Source organism: Patiria miniata, unplaced genomic scaffold, assembly GCF_015706575.1.
Source record: "Patiria miniata isolate m_02_andy unplaced genomic scaffold, ASM1570657v1 HiC_scaffold_18, whole genome shotgun sequence".
NCBI classification, from domain to species: Eukaryota; Metazoa; Echinodermata; class Asteroidea; order Valvatida; family Asterinidae; genus Patiria; species Patiria miniata.
The window spans coordinates 9,361,142-9,374,042 of NW_024037056.1; the positions used below are offsets into that span (position 1 = coordinate 9,361,142).

Sequence of the window (12,901 nt, forward strand, 5' to 3'; positions counted from 1 at the left end):
ATGGCGGAAGCTGCAGCGCAAACCGTGTTGGACAAGATCAGCCAAGGGCATCTGGAATGTCTGATCTGTTGCTGTCGATTCAAGGATCCCAAGATGCTGGACTGTCTGCACAGCTTCTGCCTTAACTGTCTGGAAGAGATGAGGAACAAACAGAAGACAGAGACAGAGAAGATAACATGTCCAGTCTGCAGGAAAGAGACGCAAGCTCCTGACGGAGGATTGCAGAGTCTTTCTTCCAGCTTCTTTTTGATTTCTCTCGTCGACGAAATAAACAAACAGGAACAATTACTTGGACAAGTTACTACCAGTGCGACATGTGAATCGTGTGAAGGACAGGAGGCTGTATCAAGATGTCTTGACTGCAAGGAAAACATCTGCAAGAAATGTCGAAGAGCACACCAACGCCTCAAGTCCATCAAAGACCATCACATCATTCCAATACAGGAATTGGACAAATGGAGGGTTTTTCCTACGGATCTTACCAATGTCACACCAAAATGTAGAAAACACAGTGACCATGCCATATGTTTTCATTGTGAAACCTGTGATACATTGATTTGCTCAATGTGTGCTGCAACAGAGCACCGATCAGCGGAACATGAGTTAATTGGTATAACTGATGCCATGGAATCATTTCGTAAGAGTGTCAACGACATGTTGCGAAAATTCGAGAAAAGTAAAGAGCAATTTGCATCAAACGCAGACTCGATTAAACACGCACGGAATAGACTACAAAAGAAATTGGCTCAGGCTCGTAGTGATATTTCTTCAAAGGCGGAGACAGAGATCGCTAAAATCAGAAACAAAGCAAAGCTTCTCACCGAAAAGGTCAACAAAATCGGTCATGAGAGAGACAGTCAGTACGAAAAGGCGCTCATGCACAACCGTGACCAGATGGCACGCGCAGATCAGATCGTCACGGCAGTAAAATGACTTGATGAGACAAGCCGATGATTTTGAGCTTTTAGAGCTCAAGCCGAAGGTTATGCACAACTTGGAATTTCAGAAGGAGCTCCAGTGTGAACCGGCGAAGGTGAGCATGGCGTTCATCGGGGTCAAATGTCAAGATGTCGTCAGGGACACGGATCTAGGGGAAATAGTGCTCAATGAAAAGTGGCAGTTGAAGGAAGAGTTCGACAAGGAAGGCACGGGTGACGGGGAATTTGTGTATGCCACAGGTGTTGCATGTTTCAGTAATGGGAACATAGTTGTAACTGATACAACCCAGAATCGCCTATTGATGTTTACTTCCGCTGGTCAGTTCAAAACATCAGTTGCTGAAGGAGGTGACTGCAATCACTTGGAAGCGCCTCGGGGCGTTGACGTTACCTACGAAGATCTCCTTTTTGTCACGGACAGAAAGAAAGTGAAGGTTTTTGACAATGAGCTACAGTTTGTTCGCGAGTTTACACCTTCGGTTGACGATGAAGAGAGTGACATCAGTTGTATTTCTGTGGACAAGCAACGAGTAGCAGTGGCTGACAGGGGAAGAAAGGTCATCAGTGTCCACAAATTGGACGGGTCGTCGATTGCAACCTCATCAAACAACATGGTTGAATATTTAATAGCAGTTAGCAACAAAGAGCGGCTGATCTTCACAAACTATGAGGAAAAGAGGTTGCTGTGCGTTGATTTTAAGGGCAATGAGGTGTTCAACGTGATGCCATTATTGAACGGGAAACCAGCGAAACCGACTGGAGTCCTGTGCGACGATGACGGGAGCATCTATGTCGCTGTTCATTCCGGTAACCTTGGTAACAGTGAAGTGCAACATTACGCCTCAAATGGTGCATTCCTAACAACAGTAGCACAAGGGTTACACAATCCGTTAGCAATGGCATTCGCCCCCGCTGGTGACGTCGTTGTCGCAGACAAGCACTCCGTCAAGATCTTTGAACGGATGTAATCTTCTTCACCACAGCCAAAAGCATTTCCTGAAATCCATAAACCTTCACAACATGCCTGATACAAAATGTGCAAAACAAATTACTTTGCAGGAGTGATTCATACGTTTGTTTCTGTTTGAGAAACAAAAAAATTATGATTAACTTTCGCAATTTTGCAATTAGATATGCAATTTACTCAATAGTTTTAATTTCGAAGTACGTGATTGTGCCGGGTTTTTTTTAAGTGGTTTTCTTGTTTCGATGCACTCCCCGTGCAATTGTCGAATTTAAGCCCGAAATATAGATATTTTGTTAAGTTGCTTTAAGAACTGAGACGTTGAAACCGTGAATAAAAACAAACAAACGTAATTTAGTATAAAGCAAAAATAAACCGACATTTAGCATAAAAAACAATAAACCGACGTTATAATGAATTATTTCAAAAATGCATACATACATACATACATACATACGTACACATTTGAAATTTGCTAGGAGGAAATAATTTGAGGAGCACGGGGTGTGCATATTAATTAGCTTGGTATATTTCGTGTGTGCATGTATACGTTTCCTTTTAACAAATTAATAATTAATGTTTAAATCAAAGTTAGTAATAATGTTTGAGCTGTATACAAGCTGCATATAATTGGTCAGATGTTACTAATAAATGTAAAACGGATTGAACAAAATAATTTTAGATGAATATTTTTCAGCATAATTTTCACAGGATGCTTCCTTATGTTTTCTTTAATTTAAAGAGAAATTCTTCTTGGGTAAGAATGACTTGAAAAAAAAGCTCAATCGTTTTTAAATCCAACCACTGCTTCAACTTTTAGTTCGTTTTTAATTCCTGTATACCAAAAAAAAAAAAAAATGTTTCCCCAAAATGAAAATAAATCAAATAGTGTGTCCATTTATTTTCAAAGTGCAACCTGCTGCATCATATCTAGGCCATATTTACCAAGAGAGCGCTGGCAGAATACTGGAATTAAATACACAGTGCAAAGCTTCGTTTACTGTTACTGTAGACGTATAGCTTTATGCACGGAAATGTGAGCTGAGAAGGATGAATCACACGGAGGGATGAATCACACTCTCTTTTTTTTTGGTGGACATTTCAGTTAAAACCACTTCAAGTCAATCTCATGTCGAATCGCAATACCTGAATTTTTCTGTGACCTAACTTGACAGTGGATGATTTGTGATTGAGTTCTGAATGAATTTGATCGATTTAGTATATTGTGGTTAACCTCTGAAGCTGACGTTTGATTTACTTTCGATTACTTGTGGTTGCCTACCACCGCCTTGTAATTGACTTTCGGTGACAATTTGATTGACTTCGATGACTTGTGACTGATTTCTGATGACTTGTGATCGCAACAACTTTTAGCAGTAATTCTTTCACGCAGTTCTATGTAATTGTTGGATCCATTTGGTTGAACATAAACATATCTTCATATATAAGCCGCTTGATTCCACCCATCAACAGGCGTCAGTCCCAACAAACGTCTTATGGGAACAAAGTATAAGGATTGCGTCAGGCAATTTCGAACTACACGCGCAACTCAACTCAATAATAATACTAGTAATGTTGTATAAATTATAACGCAATGTTAAAAAAAAATGAGCCAAAACAAACACTTATCGATTACGAACACATATGCTGCACTGATGTCAGGCAGAACAAATAATGTATTCCGCATGTAATGTCTGTTTTGTGCTTCCGTACTTTTACACATGAGGCCGATCGACTTCCTGTTTGAATTTTTAACATGAATCATGTGCATTCATTGGGCGTTGGTGCTGGGCAAGTGTACCAAGTATAACGAACGATTAGCATTTTTTTCCCCGTGATGAGTAAACGGAACTTCACGCAATACTATGTACTGCTGCAATCGATGATATGCATGTACATGGACGCATATGGCTACTTAGAAGTTTCATCTGGGGCATTTATTGTGTTGCTTTGTGCGACACAAATAGCAACTGGTTCTTCCAGTGTTGAGAAAAGGAGTTGGGCTGTTGTGCCTTTTATTGCTCGATAATGAAGGCCTACATTGTACATGCAAAGTAGTTTTGCCGTTTTGTGTGTTTACACTGGTGGAATTCTCACGCAACATATTACATATCTGTGGTCGAAGACTTTTGACTAACCGGCGAATCTGTGAAGGTAGGTGTGAGTCAATTGTGTCTAGATTAGAGAAGATAACCTGTGCTATGCAGTTTTTCTATTCTTATTATCGACTTATAACGAATTTTCAACTTGGCATTTTTTTAACGAAATGAAACCTACTTTATTTCGAGTTTCTGCAACCCTCTGAAAAAGGAACTGCATTTTGATACCATAATTGTGAAGAAATATTTCAATAACTAAACGTCATTGGCAGTGGCGTAGCCAGGAATTCCTCAGTGGGGGGGCGCTGGGGGGGGGCTGGAACATTTCATGGGGGGGGGGCGTCATGTAGGGGCGTCAATCGCTTCTCAAAAGTGGGGGGGGGGGGACATACCTTGATCAGAACTGATGCGAGCACGAAGCCCTTACGGCGTGGGGGTTCGGGGCCCGCTGAAGGGCCCCGAAAAAATTGGATTCTAGATGTTCTGTGGTGTGATCTGAAGCAATTTCTTACCACTTTCTAATAATTATTTGAACATCGTTTTCGAGGTTGGAGTCGTTGAATCAGCTATCGGTATTCTGAGCTATAGGCGTGGGGTTCGGGGCCCGCTTAAGGGCCCCGAAAAAATTGGATTCTCGATGCTCTGTGGTGTGATCTGAGGCAATTTCTTCCCACTTTAACCAATAATTATCTTAGCACAAAAGATAATAATTTAAACATAATTTTCGAGGTTTTCTCAGCTAAAGGCATAAGAAAATATTTTGAACATTGTTTTCGAGGTTGGAGTCATTGAATCAGCTACCAGAATTCTGAGCTATAGGCGTGGGGTTCGGGGCCCGCTTAAGGGCCCCGAAAAATTTTGGATTCTAAATGCTCTGTGGTGCTATCTGAGGCAATTTCTGACCACTTTAACCAATATTTTCTAAGCAAAAGATACATTGTAGTACATAATTGGGCCCTGTAAATGAGACACGAGTTCAAAAATCTGGGGGGGGGGGGACATTTGATATTGTGTCCCTCACCCTTCAAAAAGTGGGGGGGGGGGGGACCAGTCCCCCTGTCCCCCAGGATTGACGCCCATGGCGTCATGTAGATCAATGATAATTTTTTTAGAAACTCAAAATCTCAGTAGGGGGGGGGGGGCGACTGGGGGGCGACAAGGTTTCATGGGAGGGGCTGTCGCCCCCCACGCCCCCCTGTGGCTACGCCACTGATTTCAAGGAATTTTAATTGGTCTATTATTATTATTTAGCTTATATGAATGGAGGAAAAAGTTTGTGCGTGGCCAATTCGCGTGATATCGCTGACTAAAACTGTGTGACCCACGGATCACCTATCTATAATACGTGTTCCGTGGTGTGCGCGAGCAGTGCAGTGGGTGTTAATACGCATTTTAGATTATCATTATGCGCTATGTCACGCCGGTTGTCAGCTTACTGGTCCGCGGTCGCCGGTCGAAGGGTCGTTTCTCAGTGGTCATCATGTGGATCATTCGCGACTATTTAGATTTAGATCAATGATAATTTTTTTAGAAACTCAAAATCTCAGTGGGGGGGGGGGGGGCGACAAGGTTTCATGGGGGGGGGGGGCGGTCGCCCCCCCCCCCCCCCCCCACGCCCCCCCCCCCCGGTGGCTACGCCACTGGTCATTGGATATTGTTTCGATGTCTCATTCAAATGTGAGTAACTTTCATATTTCTAGGAAAAAAATGTTATTGAAAAAAAAAGAAGAGGGAATACATATCTATATTGATATCGCTGGTGTTCTTGTAAATGGCTATAAATAACAATTATGAGAATGGCATGAACGATTATCCTATAAATCAATGTGATGAGCGATGTTCAAGATGGATGCTTGCAGGGCTGGGTTAGAGTCTGTGGCTAACGCCATCCCACCGCCACCCACAACCACCATCACCCACCCCCTTCCTGCTATTCATGTGGACTGGCTCTAAATTCAATAAGTGACATGCCGTTTTTGATCTCTTTTGGTTTAAGGTATACTTTTAAAGATGGCGGAAGCTGCAGCTCAAACCGTGTTGGACAAGATCAGCCAGGGGCATCTGGAATGTCCGATCTGTTGCTGTCGATTCAAGGATCCTAAGATGTTGGACTGTCTGCACAGCTTCTGCCTGAAGTGTCTGGAAGAGATGATGAACAAGCAGAAGTCAGAGACAGAGAGGATAACATGTCCAGTCTGCAGGAGAGAGACGCACGTTCCTGGTGAAGGATTGCACAGTCTTTCTTCCAGCTTCTTTTTGATTTCTCTTGTCGATGAAATAAACAAGCAAGAGAAGTTATTAGGGACGTCATTAACTACTAGTGCTACTTGTGAATCGTGTGATGAAGGACATGAGGCTGTATCAAGATGTTTTGACTGCAAGGTGAACATCTGTAAGAAATGCCAAGAGGCACACCAGTTTCTGAAATATACCAAAGACCATCGCATCATTCCTGCAGAGGAATTGGACAAATCGAGGGTTTTACCTGCAGATCTTAACAAGTCTGTCGCACCAAAATGTAGAAAGCACATTGAACATTCATTATGCTTTTACTGTGAGAGCTGTGATATTTTGATTTGCTCAATGTGTGCTGCAACAGAACACCGGACAGCCGATCACAAGTACACTGCAATCTATGACGCCATCGGATCATTCCGGGAGAGTGTCGACGACATTTTTCAAAAGTTCGATAAAAGCAAAGAGCAATTTGCATCAAACGAAGACTCGATCACACATGCACGAAAAAGATTACAAAAGAATCTTGCTCAGGCTCGTCTAGATATTTCTACAAAGGCGGAAGCAGAGATCGCTAAAATCAGAAACAAAGCAAAGCGTCTCACCGAAAAGGTCGACGAAATCGGTCAGGAGAGAGACAGTGAGTACGATAAGGCGCTCATGCACAACCGTGACCAGATGGAACGCGCAGATCAGATCGTCACGGCAGTAAGTGACTTGATGAGACAAGCCGATAATTTCGAGCTTTTGGAGCTCAGGCCGAAGGTGATGCACAACTTAGAATTCCAGGAGGAGCTCAAGTGCGAACCGGCAAAGGTGTATATGGCATTTATCGGGTTCAAATGTCAAGATGTCGTCAGTGACACAGATCTGGGGGAAATATTGCTCAAAGAGAAATGGCAGTTGAAGGAAGAGTTCGGCAAAGAAGGCACCTGTGACGGGGAATTCCAGTTCGCCGCGGATGTTGCATGTTTCAGCAATGGGGATATTGTTGTAACAGACACAACGCAGAACCGACTTTCGATGTTTACCTCCACTGGGTTGTATAAAACATCGGTTGCTAATGGAGGAGCTGATTGTCATGAGTTGGAAGCTCCTTTTCGCATTGCAGTGACCCAAAATGATCTGCTTTTCGTCACGGACAAACAGAAAGTGAAAGTTTTTGACAGAGAGCTACAGTTTGTTCGTGAGTTTACACCTTCGGCTGACAATGCAGAGGGGCTACCAGAGAGTAACCTCGGTGGTATTGCTGTGGACAAGCAACGGGTAGCAGTGGCTGACTGTGGGAGAAAGGTCATCAGTGTACACAACTTGGACGGCTCGTTGATTGCAAACACATACAACAACATGGCTGATCATTTCATAGCACTTAGCAACAAAGAGCGACTGATCTTGACAAACTACGAAAAGAATAGGTTGTTGTGCGTTGACTTTAAGGGCAATGAAGTGTTCAATGTAATGACATTACTGAATGGACAACCAGCAAAACCGTCTGGTATCTTGTGCGATGATGATGGGAGCATCTATGTCGCCCCTCACTCTTTTCGTGAATCTTTCAAGACTGAAGTGCAACATTACGACTCGAATGGCGCATTTATAGCAATAGTTGCTCAAGGGTTGTACAATCCTATAGGAATGGCATTCACCCCCGCTGGTGACGTCGTTGTCGCAGACAAACACTCCGTCAAAATCTTTAAGCGGATGTAATCTGCTTCACAGACATCAATGCCCCTCTGGTAGCCAAATGCATTTCCTGAAATCCATAAACCGTCACAACATGTCTGATACAATTGTGCAAAACAAATTACTTCGCAGGAGTGATACAAAAAAAAAAAAAAAAAAAAAAAAAAAAAACACACACCTAGAATACGTTTGTTTCTTATCATGAAAAAAAGGTGATTACTTGTCGTTAAGGCGATTGTTTTTGATAGTTTCCTTGTCAGTGCTCGAGACACTCAGTGGGAAATATTTTGCAATTAGATATGCAATTTACCCTAGTTTTAATTTTCAAGTATGTGATCATGTGTCCGCTGTTATTTGGGTTGGTTTCGGTACATTTTCCAGGTTACAGCTCCGATGGTGACACTCTGCAGCGTTATCGTCGATTATTTCAAGTTAAAGATTCATTCCCGGTGCTAATTACGACTGTTAACAAGCCAAGGAATCATAGCAAGATAAAAACTGAGACATTGAAACCTTGAATAAAAAAACACCACCCAACGTTTAGTATAAAAAAATAAACCGACGTTTAGTTTATTTCTTAAATGCGTACGAATTGGAAATTCCCTAGGAAAAAAATAATCCATTATTTTTTTGGAGCACGGGGTATGCATATTTATTAGCTCTGTATATTGCGTGTGTCCATGTATACTTTTCCTTTTTAACAAATTAATAATTATTGTTTGAGCTGTATACAAGTTGATATAATCGTTCAGATGTAAATAATACATGTAAACAGATTGAACATAAAATAATTTTAGATTATTACAATTAAACCGATTTTTTTTTCAGCATAATTTCCCCGGGATTCTTCCTCAGTTTTTCTTTATTTTAAAGAGAAATTCGTCTTGGAAAGAAATACCTTGGAAAAAGCTCAACCATTTTCAAATCCAACCACTGCTTCAACTTTCAGTTCGCCCTTAAATTTCTGTATAAACATTTCTGTTTTTTCCCCACAGACCACAGTAGGTTTGAAAAAGACTCTTACTAATGAACATGAAAGAAATGTCCTTTTATCTCCAAAGTACAACCTTCTGCATTATGTCTAACTTTACAAAGAGAGCGCCGGCAGGACATTGGAGTTAAATACACAGTGCCAAGCTTCGTTGTACTGTAGACGTATAGCTTTTTGCACGGAAATGTGAGCCGAGAAGGATGAATCACACGAAAGAGTGAATCACACTCTTTTGAGTCAATCTCATGTCAAGTCTCAATACCTGAATTTGTCTGTGACCTGACTTGACAGTGGATGATTTTTGATTGACTTCTGAATAATTTTGAATGATTTAGTGAACTGTGGTCAACTTAACATGAAGCTGACCTTTGCTTGACTTCTGATGACATGTGATTGACTTCCGCATGGTGACATTTTGATTGACTTCGATGACTTGTGACTGAGGACTTATGATCGCAACAACTTTTAGCAACAATTCTTTCACGCAGTTCTATATAATTGTTTGGATCCATTTGGTTGAACATAAACATATCTTCATATATAAGCCGCATGATACCACCCATCAACAGACGTCATATGTGAACAAAGTATAAGGATTGCCTCAGGCAATTTCGAACTACACGCGCAAATGTGAAGTCTGCGAGCTGAGTATTTAAAGTACATTTGCATTTCATTTCCGGGTATATATCACAGCCTACTTTTAACCTGGTTGTCTGAGATGAGAAAAAAATAATTGTGTACAGGCCCTAGGAAAATCAAAGCAAAACACAAAATAATGTCATAAAATACAACATCTAAACACGGGTAAGTTGTTCCGATTAATATTATTAAAAATATATATATTAACCCTCCGACGCAGAAAGCCCATTTACTAACACGCTTACAGTAAGGGGTCCCTCCGGGGACCCAGATATTTAGCGCCTTGGTTTGAGGCTACACAACACTGTATCTATATGTACACAATCTCGACATGTCTGTAGACTATAAATAAGGAGGTCATTGACAGGAAACAGATGTTGTATACATAGTCTGTGGTCAAGTCGTGCACTTGGCTACCCGCAAGTGACTTTGTTTTGTGCACGTGTATATGGGCAGCCCAGGTTGTCAGGCTCAGATATGCCTGACCCGGGGTCACACACTAAAGGTGACTGCATATATCCGTAGTGGGTGTCTCTGGCTAGGATTAGATGGAAGATCACCAGAATTGGTTGGAATTTTTTTTTTTTATTAAGGTAATTAACCAAATTGGGTCCCCAAAAGGGCTAGTTACTGCGTCGGAGGGTTAATAGGCATCCATTGAAACTGCCTCTTCCGACTGATTAGAATAAACATCTCACTTCTCCAAACGTAGGCATATGTTAAATCTGTACATTAAGTACAACTCAATAATAATACTAGTAATATTGTATAAATTATAACGCAATGTTAAAACAAAATGATCCAAAACAAACACTTATCGATTACGAACACATATGCTGCACTGATGTCAGGCAGGACAAATAATGTATTCTGCATGTAATGTCTGTTTTGTGCTTCCGTACTTTTACACATGAGGCCGATCGACTTCCTGTTTAAATATTTAACATAAATCATGTGCATTCCTTGGGCGTTGGTGCTGGGCAAGTGTACCAAGTATATCGAGCGATTAGCATCTTGTTTTTCCGGTGATAGTGATGAGTAAACGGAACTGCACGCAATACTATGTACTGCTGCATCAGTACACGAATCAATGATGTATACATGTACATGTACATGAACACTGTGTAGTTTAGTCGGAAAGGGGGGGTATCGTGCACCCTCGGAAATCAATTTCTAATCAACGTGTCTAGGTCGAAAAAAATGCGTAGAAAACGATTTGCTATGTTAAAAAATTCAAAAAATGTCCCACGTATTGTTTTTATGCAAATTAGTGCCGCCATTACCGAAAAATCTATTTTTAATTATATCTCAGCCAAAATTGCAGATAACTGAACGAACTAGGTGTCTAAACCCATGTTTTCAAGGTCAGAGATCACAATAAAACTATTTTGGAAGTCACCACATGTGTCTGTGGCATAGGAATATGCAAATTAGTGCCACTAATACCGGAACATCATGTTTTTGGCATATCTCGGCCAATATAGAACATAACTACACCAGTAAGGTGTCTAAACCCATGTTTTGATGGTCAAGTATCATAAGAAGACCATTCACGAAGTAACTATGTGTGTCTTTTGCATGAAAATATGTAAAATATTAAGTGTCGGTTTATCAGATATTTGATTTTTAGCCAATATCTCGGCCAATATTGCACATAACTACACAAGTAAGGTGTCTAAACCCATGTTTTGAGGGTCAGGTATCATTAGAAGACCATTTACGAAGTAACTATGTGTGTCTTTGGCATGAAAATATGTAAATTCTAATTTGCCGGTTTATCAAAAAATTGATTTTTAGCCAATATTATATTCAATTTCAGCCAATAGTACAATTTATTTTAAATATGATGGCTTAAAATAAACTTTGATCATTATTGCTTATCAAAAACCCTTCTGTCAACATTAGCTGCAATATTGGCCGAGATATTGGCTAAAAATCAAATTTCCGATAAATCGACACTTTTGAATTTACATATTTACCTGCCAAGGACACTCATAGTTACTTCGTGAATGGTCTTCTAATGATACCTGACCCTCAAAACATGGGTTTAGACACCTTACTTGTGTAGTTATGTGAAATATTGGCCGAAATATTGGCTAAAAATCAAATATCTGATAAACCGACACTTTATAATTTACATATTTTCATGCCAAAGACACACATAGTTACTTCGTGAATGGTTTTCTAATGATACTTGACCCTCAAAACATGGGTTTAGACACCTTACTGGTGTAGTTATGTGCTATATTGGCCGAGATATGCCAAAAACATGACTTTCCGGTATTTGCGGCACTAATTTGCATATTCCTATGCCACAGACACATGTGGTGACTTCCAGAATAGTTTTATTGTGATCTCTGACCTTGAAAACATGGGTTTAGACACCTAGTTCGTTCAGTTATCAGCAATATTGGCTGAGATATAATTAAAAATAGATTTTTCGGTAATGGCGGCACTAATTTGCATAAAAACAATACGTGGGACATTTTTTGCATTTTTTAACATAGCAAATCGTTTTCTACGCATTTTTTCTGACCTAGACACGTTGATTAGAAATTGATTTCCGAGGGTGCACGATACCCCCCTTTTCCGACTGAACTAGTGTGGCTACATTGAAGTTTCATCTGGGGTATTTATTGTGTTGCTTTGTGCGACACAAATAGCCACTGGTTCTTCCAAACCTATTTGCATTATACAAAACTGTTTCTAATTATTTAAAGGTGGGCCTGTCCATATCCATTTTTTGGGGTGTGAAATCGGGACATAAATTTAGCCAGTGTTCCACCAAGAGCTTAATAAGAAATCGCCCGAAACCAATGATGAAACCACGAATTGAGAAATGCGTTTTAAGTCTGGTTCCGGGTTTAGCATTACATGCTATATAACAACAAGGTGGGAGTCCGCGACACGGTGTATGTTTGTTATATCATTATGGAGGAAGGAAAACAGACGGCCGCTGTACATGAACGTACATCATTCGCGAACATAACATGTACTTAACGGCGCGGCGTAAGTCATTGCAAATATTTTTCGCAAATAAGTTTTGCTTTTATTTTTGGGACTCGAGTCTTATTAGCCTTCCTCGAGTCGAGTCGAGTCATTCAGATGAGGGACTCGAGTCAAGTCGAGTGATTTGCTCGCAGTGACTCGAGTCGAGTCGAGTCATTTACCCGAGTCGGACTCGAGTCGCCAAAAAATGTGACTCGAGTCGGACTCGAGTCGAGTCATTGACTCGAGTCATTACAACTCTGAATGATGTCACTCCGCCTTCTCTGGTGATCGTCAACAGACGTCCGTCCTAATAAAGAAACTTGTTATCGGAACAACGTGCAGGACTGTATCATAACATTTT

At 40.8% G+C, this 12,901-nt stretch overlaps 1 protein-coding gene and 1 pseudogene across 1 annotated transcript; both read left to right on the top strand.

Moving 5' to 3' along the window:
• On the top strand, positions 1-1,906 carry LOC119724092 (annotated as a pseudogene).
• A 4,100-nt stretch (positions 1,907-6,006) lies between these two features.
• LOC119725150 (E3 ubiquitin-protein ligase TRIM71-like) lies at positions 6,007-8,090 on the top strand. Its single transcript, XM_038196510.1, has one exon. The coding sequence runs from the start codon at positions 6,012-6,014 to the stop codon at positions 7,941-7,943; it is 1,932 nt and encodes a 643-aa protein (XP_038052438.1). The 5' UTR covers positions 6,007-6,011; the 3' UTR covers positions 7,944-8,090.
• Positions 8,091-12,901: the final 4,811 nt, after the last annotated feature.